Source organism: Idiotropiscis lumnitzeri, chromosome 19 (assembly GCF_059441095.1).
Source record: "Idiotropiscis lumnitzeri isolate Australia: NSW breed Sydney's pygmy pipehorse chromosome 19, RoL_Ilum_1.0, whole genome shotgun sequence".
Taxonomy (NCBI): Eukaryota; Metazoa; Chordata; class Actinopteri; order Syngnathiformes; family Syngnathidae; genus Idiotropiscis; species Idiotropiscis lumnitzeri.
In genome coordinates, this window is record NC_142409.1 from 3510620 (window position 1) to 3526282 (window position 15663).

Consider the following 15663-nt stretch of genomic DNA (forward strand, 5'->3'; position numbering starts at 1 on the left):
CAGATTCGGGTTCCTATAAGTCTCCATACCCTGTTTCTTGTGAAAGTTTAGGAGAATCGACACAAGATTCTACATCAAAAAGGCGCTGCAGCTCTTAGACCTTCTACTAAATACTGTAGTGACGATAGGAACATCGTGTTCATTTTACAATTAACCCTCCCAGACATTATTGCGTAAACTATCTGATTTGCTTATCTTGGATACTCAAAATGTTTTGGCAAACGTCAATGAAAAAAACAAGTGCGTCACACACTAGAGCGCAAATATGACTCGTTTGATACGGCCGTAAAAAGTGTCATTTCGGGTTGAAAAACACACAAACTGCCAAAAGCGGTTTCCCCACGAGTGACGTGACGCGAGTGGATTCATTTTCGCTGCGTTATTCCCAGGAAGAAGCCAGACCAAAAAAAGGCAGCCGACAGTAATTTCTAAGCTCCCTTAAGCAGATGATCACGTGACCGAAGTGGGGCGGTCCAAGTACAAGCCATTTTGGGGACGGTGTCGGTTTCCACGGAGCGCGCGCACGCCACGCACACGCACACACTAGCACCGCTGCTGCTTTCCACTCAGGAGGAGGGGGCCAAGTGGGTATTTTGGAGGCAAAGTTGCGGTGGCCAAGTCGGACCGGACCTAGCCGACGCAGGAAGACTTCGGGCCGCGGTGCCTGCGCCTATCGGACACGCTCGCAAAGTGCGCGGGCGCCCACGGAGGGCGGCGTTTACGTCTCCCGTGTGAAATGCGCTCGCCTCGGCCGCTGACAGCGTCTGCAGCCTGCTTCAAGATGGCGGCTCGGCTCCGATTCATTCGCTGCTGATTCGCCTCCCAACTTTCATTGTCTGTCCGCCCCCCAGCCGCAGCCAGCCGAGCCCGGCACTCAGGTACGTGCTCCCGGCATCACCTCAGCCTCGAAGCGGCACTCGGCGCGGTTCTACCGTGGATCTTTTCGCGGCTCTCCCCCACCTCTGCGCCGTTCCAGCGGCGGATGTTGAGCCTTTCGTCTGTGCGGCGAGCAACCGACGTGGAGCTACGTGTGTGTCTGCGCACTTTCTTCTGGATCTCTCGGTGAAAAGAGGTTCACAGATCCGGTTGAAAGACGATTTAATCCCCGGGCACAGGAGGGCTTCCACGGTGGATTTGCCAGCATTGCGTCCGTGCGGTTTGACGGCAGCTCGGGATTGTGTTTTGTGTTTTTTTGTTCGTGTAAAGTGGCAGCTCGCGGGTGAAGTGCGGCGGACTGGGCTGAGATGTTAGCACGATTGAGACGTCCGGAGGCTTATAACGGGGCGCATTTGCTCGGAGGCTCCTCATTTTATAGAAATGTCATGTTTGGAAGCTTGTGCACGCGACGTGATCGCGTGCGTGCGCGTTTGTGGCATCTTTTCAGAGTTATTAACTTAACTTGGTCGACTGCTCGGCGAACACAAGTGTGCACGGTTCGTTTAATGGGGAGCTTCAGATGGTTCGGAACCGACTGCTTTTGTTAGCATGGGTTCAATTGATCCCATGCTTCATGCGCGTCATGCACTGATCGGCTGATTTGCTTCATTTGGTGGATATATTTGGATTAAAAAATATTAATAAAGACATGGTGCATCTTTACAATAGGTTGCTCATGTGTGTGGCGGAACTGCCAAAAATCATCAGGGCTCAATTTGGAGTTTTGTGACTAGGATTCAGCGGGTGCTGCTCGTTTCTTGCTATTGAACGCGATTGGAAATATTCACATTTTCATATATTCTTGGGAAGTGCACCCGCGAGAGGCTTGACAGCTGTTTGTCATTGCCGTCGTGGTGGCTGTCACGCACGTCGTGTGCTCGCAGCACTATTGGATATTACAAATGAATCAGAACAGCAAAAGCCCATCTGTTTGCTTCGTTTCTGTGTCGCCTTTTCTTCCTCTCAATGTCAGATTTGTATTTCCTCTTTTTAAATAGTTCAGGGTAAATTTAACGCCACGGTAAAGTGTGCAGTCAGTCCCAGTAAAAATGGTTTCTTAAATCTTCGACTGCCACTCGCTTTATTCATTGTTCACTCAAAAATGTGATAAAGTCTACGCGAACGCCGTCAATGTATTTTGCGTCACAATAGTCAGCATCGTTTGGACCCTTTTGCGTTCAAAATTGTTAATAAACTGGTTTATGAGTTATTAGGCAGACTTTGGGGTTAATGTGTTGCAATTAGCCACGTTCTTCATCATGCGTCTTGATCCCCAAAAAATCTGAAAAATAAGAGAAAGGGTTTCGTCGGAGCTTTCTGGGTCGCATTCTGCCCGAAGTTTAAATGCTCTACTCAGAGAAACCAAGTCAAATAAAACGCCTTTTCGGTTTATTTTTCAGTTGGTCACTCATGAAAATGTGCTAAATTTAATTGCTAAGAGTTAACGAAGGGAAAAAAAAACAAATTTTGCGCTTTATCTTCTTATTTAGCGCGTCATTGAAGCTGACACGCAAACACACACTAGCCTAACACGTGTCCACTTTTGACACAAACGCCGCCGTGGGAGAAGCCGACGCGGTTTCATTTTTCCTGCACAAAATGGCAGCCGCGTATGCAGTGTGCAGAGTCCACGCAGCGGCTCCGCGTGTGCATGCGTGGGGAGGGACAACTGCGCTCCCCGATCGTTGCCGCGTCGGATATCACGCATGCAACTCGCCTAGAATGTTTTATTTTATTTTATATTTTTAAATTAACTTCCTATCTTCTCGTTATTGGTGTGCCCGAGTGAGAATCGTCAAAAGTGGTTGCCATAGAAACACACCGGGATTCGCCCCAACACCTGGCGCGAGAAGCATTCACGCTCCATATTTAATTGTAAAAAATGACTTGAGTAAAAATTCTTGCTAAAGTTAATTACGACCACATAGTGTTGCAAAAATTAAAATTGTTTATGAGGAAATGATCAGTATGTATTGCAAAGCAGGTAAAAAAAATCTAAATTTTCTTATGCACACTTCAAGCGAGTATCCCGTATTTTATTCACATTACACGTGAGCCCTTGTCCTTACTGCAACCTTTAAAAATATTGCAGGCAATGCAAAGCGACGTATACAGAAAGCCTTTGTGAGGAAGATTTACGACGCTTATGATCAAATTAGCATAAAAGATGATGTTGCTTTAACACAAGTTAAGCAAACAGTTGCCTTCTTCCAAATGGCGCACTGACTGTCGCCCCCCCCCCCCTTTTCCTTTCTTCTTTTTCCGTCTTGATGCCATCAGCTCCTTTTGCTCATCATGCATCGGACGACGAGGATCAAGATTACCGAGCTCAACCCTCACCTCATGTGCGTTCTGTGCGGAGGTTACTTCATCGACGCTACCACCATCATCGAATGTCTGCACTCATGTAAGCATGCATGCGCGCACTTTTTTGGGGGGGAATTTTCAGTTAATCAAAACCTATTTCATTGACTTGCAGTTTGCAAAATGTGCATCGTCCGGTACCTGGAAACCAGCAAATATTGTCCAATCTGTGACGTGCAAGTGCACAAAACCAAGCCTCTGCTCAACATTAGGTGAGAAGCGTCTTCTTCACAAATTTCAAATGAAAATGACAAATCTTGTGTTGTTCTATCAGATTTTCTTTACACTTTCTTCCAATTTGCTGAGTCATTGTTATTGCAAATTGTGTGCAGGTCTGACAAAACGCTGCAAGACATCGTGTATAAACTGGTCCCGGGCCTGTTTAAAAGTAAGAGCATGATTGTCGAGTGATACATTTGCTGTGTTATTCATTTTATAAAATAAAATAAAAAAATGCCAGCAATAGATGAAAAAAAACTCTAATTTGAATTTGCACTAGGAGAAGGTAGAATGGAATGTTATATTTTTTTAGACGGTTGCATCATTATAACATTAATTTGATTTAGATTGTTGACAGTTGAACACATTCTTAAAAAGCCATTTTCCTTGGACAGATGAAATGAAGAGGAGAAGAGACTTTTATGCTGAACATCCTGTGGAAGGTGAGATTGTAGTTGAAAATCACAAAAAAAGCTAAGCAGTATGAATGATTTTGAAAAATAATCAAATTGTCCCCCTTTCAATTTTACAATTGCGATTTAATATGCATTTTTTATTTTCAAGCTCCTCATATGTATTTTCTAACAAACACATGCAATAAATCAATCTTCATTGCAACAAACAATATTTGATTTATGTTTTGGTCTTATCGAGTGGATTTACACTAAAATGAAGGCAAATAAAGCAGAAATTAATATGAAAGACTTAGAGTGATGAACTTTGGAAACACTTCATCACTACAACTTCACAAAATTTGCTACCAAACAAAGTCCGGCGTAAACATGCATCAGTAAATCTTAAATCCGAGTATAACAGTAATACAAACAAATCTGAGGCTTTACTTCCACTTTTAATGATTCATTTTCAATCAATTGGATGTAAACATATGGACTTCGCTTCTTAAACACTGCACATATAAAGATGCTTTGTAAATAAAAATAGAAATAAAGCCTACCGACCCGCTGAAATGTTGCTGAGATTTTTTTTTCCGCCCAGACTGCAACCTTTACAATTTGAAAATTGCATTTGCCACTTTATGATGCCACTTTGAATTTCATGAATTGAAGTTAAGCAGTGACTACTGCCGCTTCACTGCTTACCTTCAAGTTCCTGCACTCAAACGTGTTTTCTTCTTACAATTCCACTCATCACGTGGTGCATATTTTTACATTTCTCTGAGCCACTGTTTTTCTGAAGGCATGTCTTTAGTTTTTGCCATCACATCCTCCTCTCTGCATTATTATTTTATACCCACTAAGACGTATGATTAAAACGCTTGCAATATTTTCCAATGAAATCCTTCTTTTCCAAAAAAAGAAAAAGGCAACAAAATATCTATTTTAATGCTACGATGTCTCATTGCTTTGCAGCTTCTAATGGCTCCAACGAAGACCGAGGCGAGGTGGCAGATGAGGACAAAAGAATAATCACCGATGATGAGATCATCAGCCTCTCTATTGAGTTCTTTGACCCGAGTGCCAGGTTAGGATGTCTTTCGAATCTTTATCTACTCTCGTAAAATTGGTCATATTGACCTCAATAATCTCACACCGAATTTACAGATTGTGGATTTTAGTGTTGACCGTCCAAAAAGAAAATTCACATTGCTAAATGTTATCCGTTTGATTCTGTGCAGACTGACAGGTGGACTTGAAGACAAGCATACAAGCAAAGATCAGGTGCGTACATTTTCTGCTTTTCGGAAATCTTTTGTAATTCAGTAAATTGCGTCTTTTAAGATGAAGTTAATTTTCCTATAGAAATGCATGTTGCCTCTAATTCTTCAGCAGATGGCAAACAAAAGGTACCTGCAGTGTCCAGCAGCAATGACCATCATGCATCTGAGGAAGTTTCTGCGCAGCAAAATGGACATCCCCAACACTTATCAGGTCTTGAGTTTTATTTCTTAAAAAATATGTTTTTTTTTTTGTTTTTTTTTATGTGTTGACCATATTATTAGCCTTTTGGAAATATATGTATTCTTGAATTTTGTTTTGTCTATAGGTAGAAGTGATGTATGAAGATGAACCCCTGAAAGATTACTACACATTAATGGACATAGCGTACATCTACACTTGGAGACGGGTGAGACAAATGAACATAATTATATGCACTTTGATTCATATTGTTTTCCTAATATCAAATTGTTCGTTGGAAAAAGTCAAATTTTTTTGTTGCGCCCATTTGCATTCACAATTATATCATGCAGGGTTGTAAGTTTAGTCGCGCAGGAAACTATCAGTGATGAGATGGTTGGTGTTTTATTTATTTATTTTTTGTTTGTTTTTGATGAATTAAAGTTTTACTGTAACTGGACATTTTATTGGGGATTTTTCTTGTTTTCTTTTTCAAGCTTGCAATATGATCCTCGGTTTATATATTTTGTAAGAATAAATTACTGTCGTAGTAAATTTACACCTGAAGAAAAATATAAACTGGAAATAAACAACATTTTTTTGTCAGTATTTCTTAGAAAAACCAAACAGAATTTTAAATACCACTTCAACTACATTTTTCCACGTAGGATTCTGGTGTTTGTTTTATCATTTTGTTTTTTACGTCATGATTCTCTCTTGCTTTCTTTCTATTGTTCCATTTCTAGAAAGAAGCCATATATATATATATATTAATTTATTTATTTATTTATTTATTTATTTGATAATTTATTTATTTATTTATTTATTTATTTGATAATTTATTTATTTATTTATTTGATAATTCGTCATGCGTTGTTTACATTTTCAAATGATCCCTAGTTTGTCACAATGTCCCATCACAAGTAAGCTATTTCTAGAGCAGACCAGCACCTACTCATGTCATCCGAGGGTTAGGGGGACTTAGAATAGTTTATAGTTTGAAAATAAGATGAGTTGAACTATTGTCTTGGGTTAAGCAGCGTTCAACCACAAATAAAAAAAAAAAAAAAAGTCAACAGGAAGATAATAAAAACCAACATCAACTGTCATTTTTTATGAAGGTTTTGAAATGGTTTTGTACCACTTTTAATGAAGTGTGGTGTGAGTACCACCGGTGTGGGTTTGCTCTTGTGGTTTGCAAAATGATGACTTTCAGTTCAGTTGTATTTAACTTTTTAGTACAACACATTTGCATTTAATCTTTAAGAAATATTATATATGTTTTTAATGATTTAATTACTTAAATATTATATGTACAGTTTCTATGAGCATGATTTTAAATGTTATGTACAGAAGGTAAATTGTTCAATTGAGTAAATCAAGTAGTTTTTAAGATTTCTCATATTTTAGCACAGAATTATTATTTCAGTGGCTTATACTGTATTTTAATCTTAGTCAGGATGGTAATACATGGAGAACTACAATTTTTTTTAGGTGCTTGGTGTCAAAGGTTTGAGAACCCCTTACTTTGAGCACTTTGCAGTTACATACATACGCACACACATACACACACACACATATATATATATATATATATATATATATATATATATATATATATATATATATATATATATATATATATATATATATATATATATATATATATATATATGATGACTAAAATAATAATGCCTTTATTAGTCCCACAATGGGGAAATTCGAGATTCGAACCCAGGCCTCCTGGGGAGACTGGGTCCTGAACGCGGCGCCTTAGACCACTCGGCCATCCTGGCAGCCACGAGATTCGAACCCAGGCCTCCTGGGGAGACTGGGTCCGGAACGCGGCGCCTTAGACCACTTGGCCATCCTGTGTCATTAACCCTGAAGACAAATAATTAACTGAGGTGGTGAAACACCGTCCTTTTGTTGTATGAAATTAAAAACTAAAACAAAACTTTTTTTTTTTCGCTACAGGTGTTAGTTTACAATAATATGGCTATTGTACCACTTGGAGCACATTATAGTTAAAAAGAAGCCGACTAGAAATTGGTTCCTAATAATAATACATTAAAATGTTACTTAACTAGATTAGTTAAATTGACTTCTCTGGTGTTTTACGTTTATGAATATACCACTTTCATCTTATTGCTGTATTTTAAAAATTATAGGAACATCGTGTCACGAGTCATTTTAGAAGAAAAAAAAATCCTGTATTTTCTAAACATTACATTTAAATACAATTTAAAGCCCATATATTGGTTCGATTGTTTTTTTTTTTAGTGTACCTTTGAAATATTTTATAGGCCTATTTGTATGTCCCATTTAGTCATTGGTCAAGTGGGCAAATAAAACATTTGTGGATATTTTACTGAACGTGTAAAAAATTACGTCATGCTTATTGTACTGCATGTGTACCTTCCCTCATATTTATATTTTGTAATGTTTGAGACACATTTCTGAACGCTTGGGCTATGACGTCACAATGTAGCTGATTTTACACGTGTTGGCACGTCCACAGACAGGCCCACTTCCTCTTCAGTACCGAGTCCGGCCGAGCTGCAAAAAGCTCAAGGTGAGCCACAGCCAGCAGGCAGGTGCCAACCGCTCCGGACCGGAGAGCGACTCGGCCAGCGACAAAGCCGGAAGTCCCGTGGGGGCGCCGTCCACGTCCTCCTCCCTGCCAAGCCCGGGCGACCCGGCGCCGTCCCCGCTGCCCCCGCCTCGCGGCCCTCCCGCGAACAACGTCAACGGGTCCCCAGCGGTGCCCCCCTCGACCCTTAGCCGCCCGTTCGCACAGCTCGGCGGTAAAAACGGCAGCGGGAAGCCCCGGAAGGTCTCACTGAACGGCTCGGCGACCTCGTCCGGATGACGATGACGAGTGGACCGGACCGGACAAGCCAACGCCAGACACGCTCAGCTAACACCGTTACCATGCCAACATAGATCCATTGTATAGTCTCTTTCGCTATTCAGTCTTTTTATGGTTGTGTCATTTCTGTAGTATTTGAAAAATAAAAGAAACAGGGAAGTTGCGTGGGGATAATAATACAAAAAACGGGCGTTGGAGAGAAAGTAAAGCATTTACTCATTTTGAAATGATGCAAGATTTTTATTTACAGCAAGGAAAAAAAGTCATGTTATTTACCCCATTTTCACAAGCGAAACATGTTTTATCACGATTGCATCTCGTGTGTGAATATTAATGCATGCTCATGACACCTGGAGCGTCCTCTGCTCACATCTCATTTTTTTAGGAGGAGAATTACACATTTGAACCGTTTTCTAGAAGCCACGTGTACATATAAATATACAGTAATGCCTTTTCAATCAACGGCGATGTTTTTCTGATGGGGGAAAAAAAACTCCGGTTGTGCGACATTTTACGCTCTAACGTCACGTCTCCCGTGTTTTCCGTTTTTCTGTCGATTCGCTCGATTGTATGGACAACTTATTGTATTGTTACTGTTGCACAGTATAAAACATAAATAAAAAAACTTTTACACATAAGCTATGATCAACTTTGTCTTTGTGGACATTTTTTTGTAATTCACATGTAGTGAACATGCGTTTTGTAATTTGCTTTTTAAACTGCATTCAATTTATGCGGTGGATTTTTAATACAATCACGTCTTTAATTTAGTTAAATTTATTCGATAGCCATTTAAAATAAACTGGAGATAAAAATGCATGAATGCAGAACTAAGACATTTTTCGTTGCGTGGGGCTCAATTAGGTACGAATCGATATCTAAAATGACCACGGCGGCTTTTTTCAGAATAAACGAACAAACGCGAGTGTTCATATTTGATAAGCTCACGTCTATTTTGCAATGTTGAGATAAAGCTCACTTTGATTTTGCAATCTCTTCGTTGAAGCAAAATTGGAATGTAGAATTCAAGATAATAATCATAAAGTCAAGTTGAATTTTTCAATTATTTTCTTGCCAGTTCTGCACGTGTCTAAGAGCACAATTACTGCCAATTACAGTGATAGACGAACTCTTTGATTGACGTGAAAAGCAAGGTTCTATCAAATTAAAGCCATAAATTTAGCAAGAGTAAAACGTTGGCGTGGTACGGCTTTGTCTTCGAGTTGAGCTGTCTCTCCTTGCAGCATTCCTGTTGCGATTGGCTCTAAAATGACAAAGACACATTCATTTGTTGAGCTATTCCTGGTTGAATTGACTCGGTATGTTATGTTAGTGATCGTGATGAATTTCAACATGTCACACCAAGTACCGTGGATTGGTGGTCACGTGGTTCCGTGTTAGACGTTTGCTCCTGGGCCGGCATTCTTTTGTCGCGTGACTGTTGTAGGTAGATGGAGCGCGTGTGCACTTGTAAAGGTGTGCCTTAAAAAATACATAATTAAGGTTAAAAAAACAAAAACAAACGGAGGTTCAAAACCACACATTAAAATAAAGCATTGGTCCAATTGGATTTTTACCATCGTGGCAAGAGATCCTTTAGATAAAAAAATGTCCTCCTGTAATAGTTTCGACGCACACGGTTATGTATTATGTATTTCTATAAATATTTCATTTTTTGCTTTTTAATAAGGTATAAATCCAGTATATCAGTAATGGGTGTTCGGTTGACGCCGGAAAAAAAAATCGGAATTAATATTAATCTGTCACAAATGCGCTAAATCAAAATAACTGTAATATTTGTATGAATAACACGTTTAGGCCGAAAATATAATTATGAAAAAATGGAAAACAGTAAAAAGGTGGTGGCGGGATAATTGAGCAAGTTTCTCCGGGTGGGTCTGTCGTAACAAACACTCGGTCGTATGTCGGGAGTCAAGGCCATTTAGTCATGTCTCCATTTACTGCGGTGATCACTCAAAGGATAAAAAAAGATTTGAAATTACAAATACATGCTTTTGGTGTCAGTTTCGAATAGTTGCCCCCGCACCCCAAAAAAGAAATCAGTAAAATGTAAACGCGCTTTTAATTCACATTTCATGCAAAGTTGCCACTTCAGAGCAAGAACAGCAACTTTGTTCAATAGAGGATCTAGGCGAACTCGTGTTGTCATGGTGATACTTATCAACACAGACTTCTCAAAGCGCAGACTCACCTCGAAGTCAACTGGTTGCAAAAAGATCCCCAAGACAAGTCGTTGGTGAGTTTTGGGAGCTCACGGGTTTTCCTTCCTTGCAGAATTCTTCGCTAAGCTAAAGACCCAAAAAACTACACACAAATTGTATTCACGCTGGACAAAAACGCAGTCGTTCCGTTGACGCACGGTGGCCATTCTCTTTGTCATAAAATACGGAATGTAGTGACGCAAAGAACCTTGGGACTTCTTGCGGTTTGGCGTCGCCTTCGTCACCGTTTTCAAACCAGGAGCCAAAATTGAGTGGAATAATAAAAGCGATGACGTGCAGCGGCTAAATGACGTCACTCATATTTACATGTACAGGTTTGAAAACTCTTCTTGAAACCATTCCAATCGGCGGCTGACACAATGACTCAAAGGCAGATCGTCCAAGGTGAGATTTATTGATTTCTCTCTCGCGTAAGAGATATTTGTATCTGACTGTGTTCGTGTGCCACGCAGTTTTTGAGCAATATAATAAATCAAGAATGCAGTTCGTGCAAACGGTCGCTGATCTGGCCGACCGGCCACAAAACATAGAAATCCTCCAAAGAGCAGGTAAGAAGCTCCTACGAGTACGCTCACCTGCAACATCTGGTTTGATTTTGCAACATTGCCCCGCCTATGCAGGTGTCATGTCTATGCTGAGGCCACTGATGCTGGATGTGGTTCCTGGCATCCAGCAGAAGGCTGCCTTGGCCCTGGGCCGCCTGGCGGTCCATAATGCTGACCTGGCTGACAATTTGGTGAAGGAAGACATCCTGCCCCAGCTGATCCGATCCCTTACCATACAGAATGTGAGTATATTCACAAGCGCATACCACCTTTTGCGGTACAATTATTTAGTTTATATATATGATATATATATATATATGATATATATATATATGATATATATGATATATATATATATATATATATATATATATATATATATATATATGAAACTAAAAGAAAAAGATGAAAGGCACTTTGGGGACGATAATCTGGGGCAAATATATTTATATAACATATATATCTTAAATATTTTACCTCAGTTAACTCAGTTTGATTTACTTAAAGAGTTATACGCATACTTTGCAAATATTGTACCATATTAGCTGTACATCTTTCGCACATCATCTTGGAACAAAACACCATGCTCAAGTTCCCACTGGGCCAACACTGCTGGAGTGTGATGTTTGTGGGCAGTTTTGAGAATTGTTTCCAAGAAATATTTGGAGATTTTGCATTAATTCCAAGATATTATTCAAGTAAATATCTGTTACAAGCCCAAATTGTGCAATTTCTTGTGATTAATTAGTTAAAAAATCTAATCACTTGACAACACTAATATATGTAAATATGTTATATATAAATATATATAAACAGACATGTACATATCTATAAATATGTTAAATGAATACTTCTTCGTATCACATCACAATAAAACTGAAAAATAATATATTCTCTATCTGTATAATTACGTGTTAAAAGTCTCATTTGATGTGTTTTATATGCAGCGGTTGTATAAGAAAGCAGCTGCATTCGTGCTGCGTGCAGTGTCCAAACACTCTCCTGAGCTTGCTCAGGCGGTGGTAGCCAGTGGAGGAGTGGACGCGCTCGTTCTCTGTCTTGAGGACTTTGACCCCGGTGTGAAGGAAGCTGCCGCCTTGGCTCTCGGCTTCATTGCTCGACATAATGATGGTGAGAAGGACACGCTTTCTTCATACTTAAGTAAAGAACATTTGCACATTTCCCGTTGTTGCGTCTGGTCTCTTTTTTTCTAGCCTTGTCCCAGTCCATTGTGGATGCAGGCGCAGTCCCCATGCTGGTGTTGTGCCTCTTGGAGCCCGAGATTGCCCTTAAACGCACAGCAGCCTCGGTGCTCAGTGACATCTCCAAACACACGCCAGAATTGGCCCAAATTGTGGTGGAAGCTGGCGCCATTGCACATCTGGCACAGATGATTCTCAACCCAGACACCAAACTCAGGGTAAGCACGTGAAGGAATGCTTCATTTCGGAGGTGGGTATTTTCACTTGTCCATAAGTCCCGAAGGAAGGTCCATTAGTCTGCCACAGATGGGAGTGACAAGTGACGGTAAACAGATAAATTTGAGAATAAAATATTAAGTAAAATCCAGTGTAAAATTTACTCGGAGAATTTTTTGCTGAATATTTTACTCTTCAAATTTACTCTGACCTAAAATAGTAATTTTAGAATGAAATGTGCTCTCCGGAATTTACTGGATAGAACGTTAAAAATAACGATGACAGACTGACAAGGGCCTAAAATAATGACGACTGATGATGACAGACTTACGGCGCACCCACCACTGATCAGTTATAAAATTCTCAACAATTTGGGTTGTTTTGGCTGGCACACATTGTCTGTAGATTGAAGACTGTGACCAATTCAAAACGGTACCAAAATGTGTCATTATTTCTTCTACTTGAAGAATCATAGAAAGCTGCATAAGAGTTCCTCACGCTAAGGTCCTGTTCCAGCAGGATTGATTTACAAGTGAAAGTGAAATTGTTCATACGTGCCCATTAAAGAAAATCAATTTGATTTCAAATTGACAAGCCACAAAGTTGATGGAAAATGTCCTTTAAACAGACGCAAAAAGGAAGCAAGCGACTAAAGGGACACTATTGACTATCTTGACAGGTGCAGAAATTGTTGGATTTTAGTGATTGCCTCAAAAAACATATTTCAAATGCACATATTCATTCGCATTCACAACAAGCCATCCAATGTTGATACATGTCTCCAGTACATACCAGGCACTCGTTACCAAGGACTGTTTTTTTGCGGGTTTCATAGAAAGGATCGACGACCATAAACAGCGTTTCCAGATTTATATGAGCGTGAGCAACTCAAGTCGCAGCTGGACTGAATTGATTGAGGTGTCTGTCAGCCTTGCTCAGGAAGTAACAACTGTGCTTTTTTTCCACACAGCGGCAGGTATTCTCTGCTCTAGGTCAGATCAGCAAACACTCGGTGTGCCTGGCAGAGATGGTGATTGAGGCCGATGTCTTCCCCGCAGCCATGATGTGCCTCCGGGATCCGGATGAGTGCGTCAAAAATAATGTCACTATTCTCATGAGAGAGGTGGTCAAACACACACCTGAGGTAGTTATTTGTGCATAGGTACTCAAACATCAACACAGGAAAACACAAAGTAAGACTGGTGTCACCATTTTTCCAGTTGTCTCAGGTCATAGTAAACTGTGGCGGCACGTCCGAAGTGATCACCTACCTCGGCGAGTGCCGTGGAAGTCTAAGGTTGCCAGGGATCATGATGTTGGGATATGTGGCAGCGCACAGTGAGAATTTGGCCATGGCTGTCATTCTCTCCCAAGTAAGTATGTTGTTTTTGCCAGGCTCTTCTACCGAGCTGCGCTAAGCCCTTTTCGCACTGCACTCATTCAGCGAGCCAGCATTTCCACGTTTGGAAATGCTGACGTAGCAGCCGACCAACCCAAATGTGTTCAGCGACAGAACACTGCGGCCCACTGTGTGAAAAGGGCTTCATGCTTCGTTTCCTACCGTCCTCGCAGGGGTTGCTCCAGCTGGCTTTGTGTTTATCAGAGGAGACGCAACATCACATCAAGGCTGTCACAGCCTGGTGCATAGGCCAGATAGGACATCACACTCCTGTGCACGCCAAGGCTGTCGCCACCGCCAACCTGCTGCCCAAACTGCTGCAACTCTACATGGATGCCAACAGCTCAGAGGACTTGCAGACCAAAGTATGTTTTTATCCGGGGTTTTGGTGCGCTATCGACTGACTTAAAATTTAAATCCACAACAACCCTTTGGTTTAGAGTAAGAAGGCTCTGAAGATGATCCTACAGAAGTGTACCTTCCTACCGGCTCTGGAGTCGCTCCTCTACGATGCACCTAGCAACATCATCAAACATGTTGTATGCCAATTCAGCAAGGTGCGTCGGTCAATACAACGGGAAATCTGCTATTTCTCTATTCCAAATATGATTTCTATGCTTGTCTCATCTCCTAGGTATTACCTCATGACAGTCAGGCTCGCCGTCAGTTCGTGACCAGCGGAGGGTTAAAGAAAGTGCAAGAGATCCAGGCGGAGCCAGGTTCCGTCCTTCAGGAACACATCAATTCTATTAACAGCTGTTTCCCAGAGGAGATAGTCAGGTACACATGCTTTTAACTTAGTTCGGGATGAGACCTCAAACTTGCCATGCTTCCCAAATGTGTACACACTATTTGTGTTTTCTGTTGCAGGTACTACTCCCCTGGCTACTCAGAAGTGTTGTTGGAGCGCTTAGAGAACTTTAAGATATCTTGAGACCAGGTGGAATCCCCATGATACGTCATTACGAAACCACGTGCTTCAAATATGCCTCAAACATTCAGTATGTCGCTGGATGTTTTATGATTAATAATGAAACAATGTAGACTAGACCATCATAACATAGTCATAGATTGCATGCACACGATTGTTAAATTGTACCTTTAAGAGTAGGATATCTGTGACATAAAATCAAATAAAATACAACTTTAACATCAATTCGTTGTACCAGTTCCCTGAACATATAGCCAGGACAGTTTGTGGGACCAAGCTATGCAGTGCCTCCTGGCGGCCGGAGCGCCTCACTGCGGCTCAGCTGCTGCACATCTATTTTTCAAACCGTGCGTGAGCGCGTGTACAGCAGCTGCAGCGCACATGGCGAGCTGCTCTTTGTTGATTGTCTCGCACACACATCCACGCATGCTTCCCACATTGTTTTGTCGCCTTGGCCGACGGAGCCGACCAGCTGGCATCTCCGCCTCCTCTTTAACAAGATATGTTTAAATCCTCATCCATTCATAATGACCTCTTTAAAGGCGCGATGGGCAAACGACGGTTGGCTCCCTTCAAGCTTCTGGTTGCTTGCAACGAATCTGTCCAATAATAATTAGAATGTGGTAAGATATTTGAATAAAATATGTACTATTACATATTATCGATCTAATAAATAAAAATAAACAAACAAAATAATGCAAAAAAACAACAACCCTATAAACGCTGATATTACAAATGATATTCTAGACGGATTACGTAAAATTCAACAAATCTTAATCCCTTTTGTCAAACTGAGCAAAATTATCTTCGTTACTTCTGATTCAAGCGGTCACTGAGTGGCTGTAAAGCAGTTGTTTTTTTTAGTTATTTCTTTAATCAG

General features: G+C 40.8%; 2 protein-coding genes across 3 annotated transcripts; both read left to right on the forward strand.

Annotated features, from left to right (window-relative positions):
* The first annotated feature begins 456 nt into the window (after positions 1 to 456).
* bmi1a (BMI1 proto-oncogene, polycomb ring finger a) lies at positions 457 to 8885 on the forward strand. 2 transcript variants are annotated; one of them, XM_088283492.1, is made up of 10 exons: positions 457 to 878; positions 3217 to 3343; positions 3416 to 3512; positions 3633 to 3688; positions 3915 to 3962; positions 4890 to 5001; positions 5156 to 5198; positions 5310 to 5408; positions 5524 to 5604; positions 7897 to 8885. In XM_088283492.1, the coding sequence occupies exons 2-10, from the start codon at positions 3232 to 3234 to the stop codon at positions 8245 to 8247; spliced, it is 999 nt and encodes a 332-aa protein (XP_088139618.1). In that variant the 5' UTR covers positions 457 to 878; positions 3217 to 3231; the 3' UTR covers positions 8248 to 8885. The 2 variants fall into 2 exon arrangements, with proteins under 2 accessions (XP_088139618.1, XP_088139617.1); XM_088283491.1 differs by having other exon boundaries at positions 458 to 878; positions 5307 to 5408.
* Positions 8886 to 10436: 1551 nt separating this feature from the next.
* spag6 (sperm associated antigen 6) lies at positions 10437 to 14944 on the forward strand. The gene is made up of 12 exons (XM_088283304.1): positions 10437 to 10504; positions 10805 to 10874; positions 10943 to 11038; positions 11111 to 11277; positions 11983 to 12166; positions 12250 to 12455; positions 13424 to 13597; positions 13674 to 13826; positions 14026 to 14217; positions 14293 to 14409; positions 14487 to 14632; positions 14723 to 14944. Exons 2-12 carry the CDS (start codon positions 10850 to 10852, stop codon positions 14784 to 14786), a joined length of 1524 nt encoding a protein of 507 aa, XP_088139430.1. The 5' UTR covers positions 10437 to 10504; positions 10805 to 10849; the 3' UTR covers positions 14787 to 14944.
* The last annotated feature ends 719 nt before the right edge of the window (positions 14945 to 15663 follow it).

Excerpts from the sequence above, each read along its gene's own strand:
- spag6 (XM_088283304.1), top strand. The coding sequence starts at position 10,850 with ATGACTCAAAGGCAGATCGTCCAAG. Across the intron at positions 13,598-13,673 it reads TGGTCAAACACACACCTGAG|TTGTCTCAGGTCATAGTAAA; the intron begins GTAGTTATTTGT and ends CCATTTTTCCAG. Across the intron at positions 13,827-14,025 it reads TGGCTGTCATTCTCTCCCAA|GGGTTGCTCCAGCTGGCTTT; the intron begins GTAAGTATGTTG and ends CCGTCCTCGCAG.
- bmi1a (XM_088283491.1), top strand. The coding sequence starts at position 3,232 with ATGCATCGGACGACGAGGATCAAGATTACCGAGCTCAACCCTCACCTC. Across the intron at positions 3,513-3,632 it reads AAGCCTCTGCTCAACATTAG|GTCTGACAAAACGCTGCAAG; the intron begins GTGAGAAGCGTC and ends AATTGTGTGCAG. Across the intron at positions 5,002-5,155 it reads TTCTTTGACCCGAGTGCCAG|ACTGACAGGTGGACTTGAAG; the intron begins GTTAGGATGTCT and ends GATTCTGTGCAG.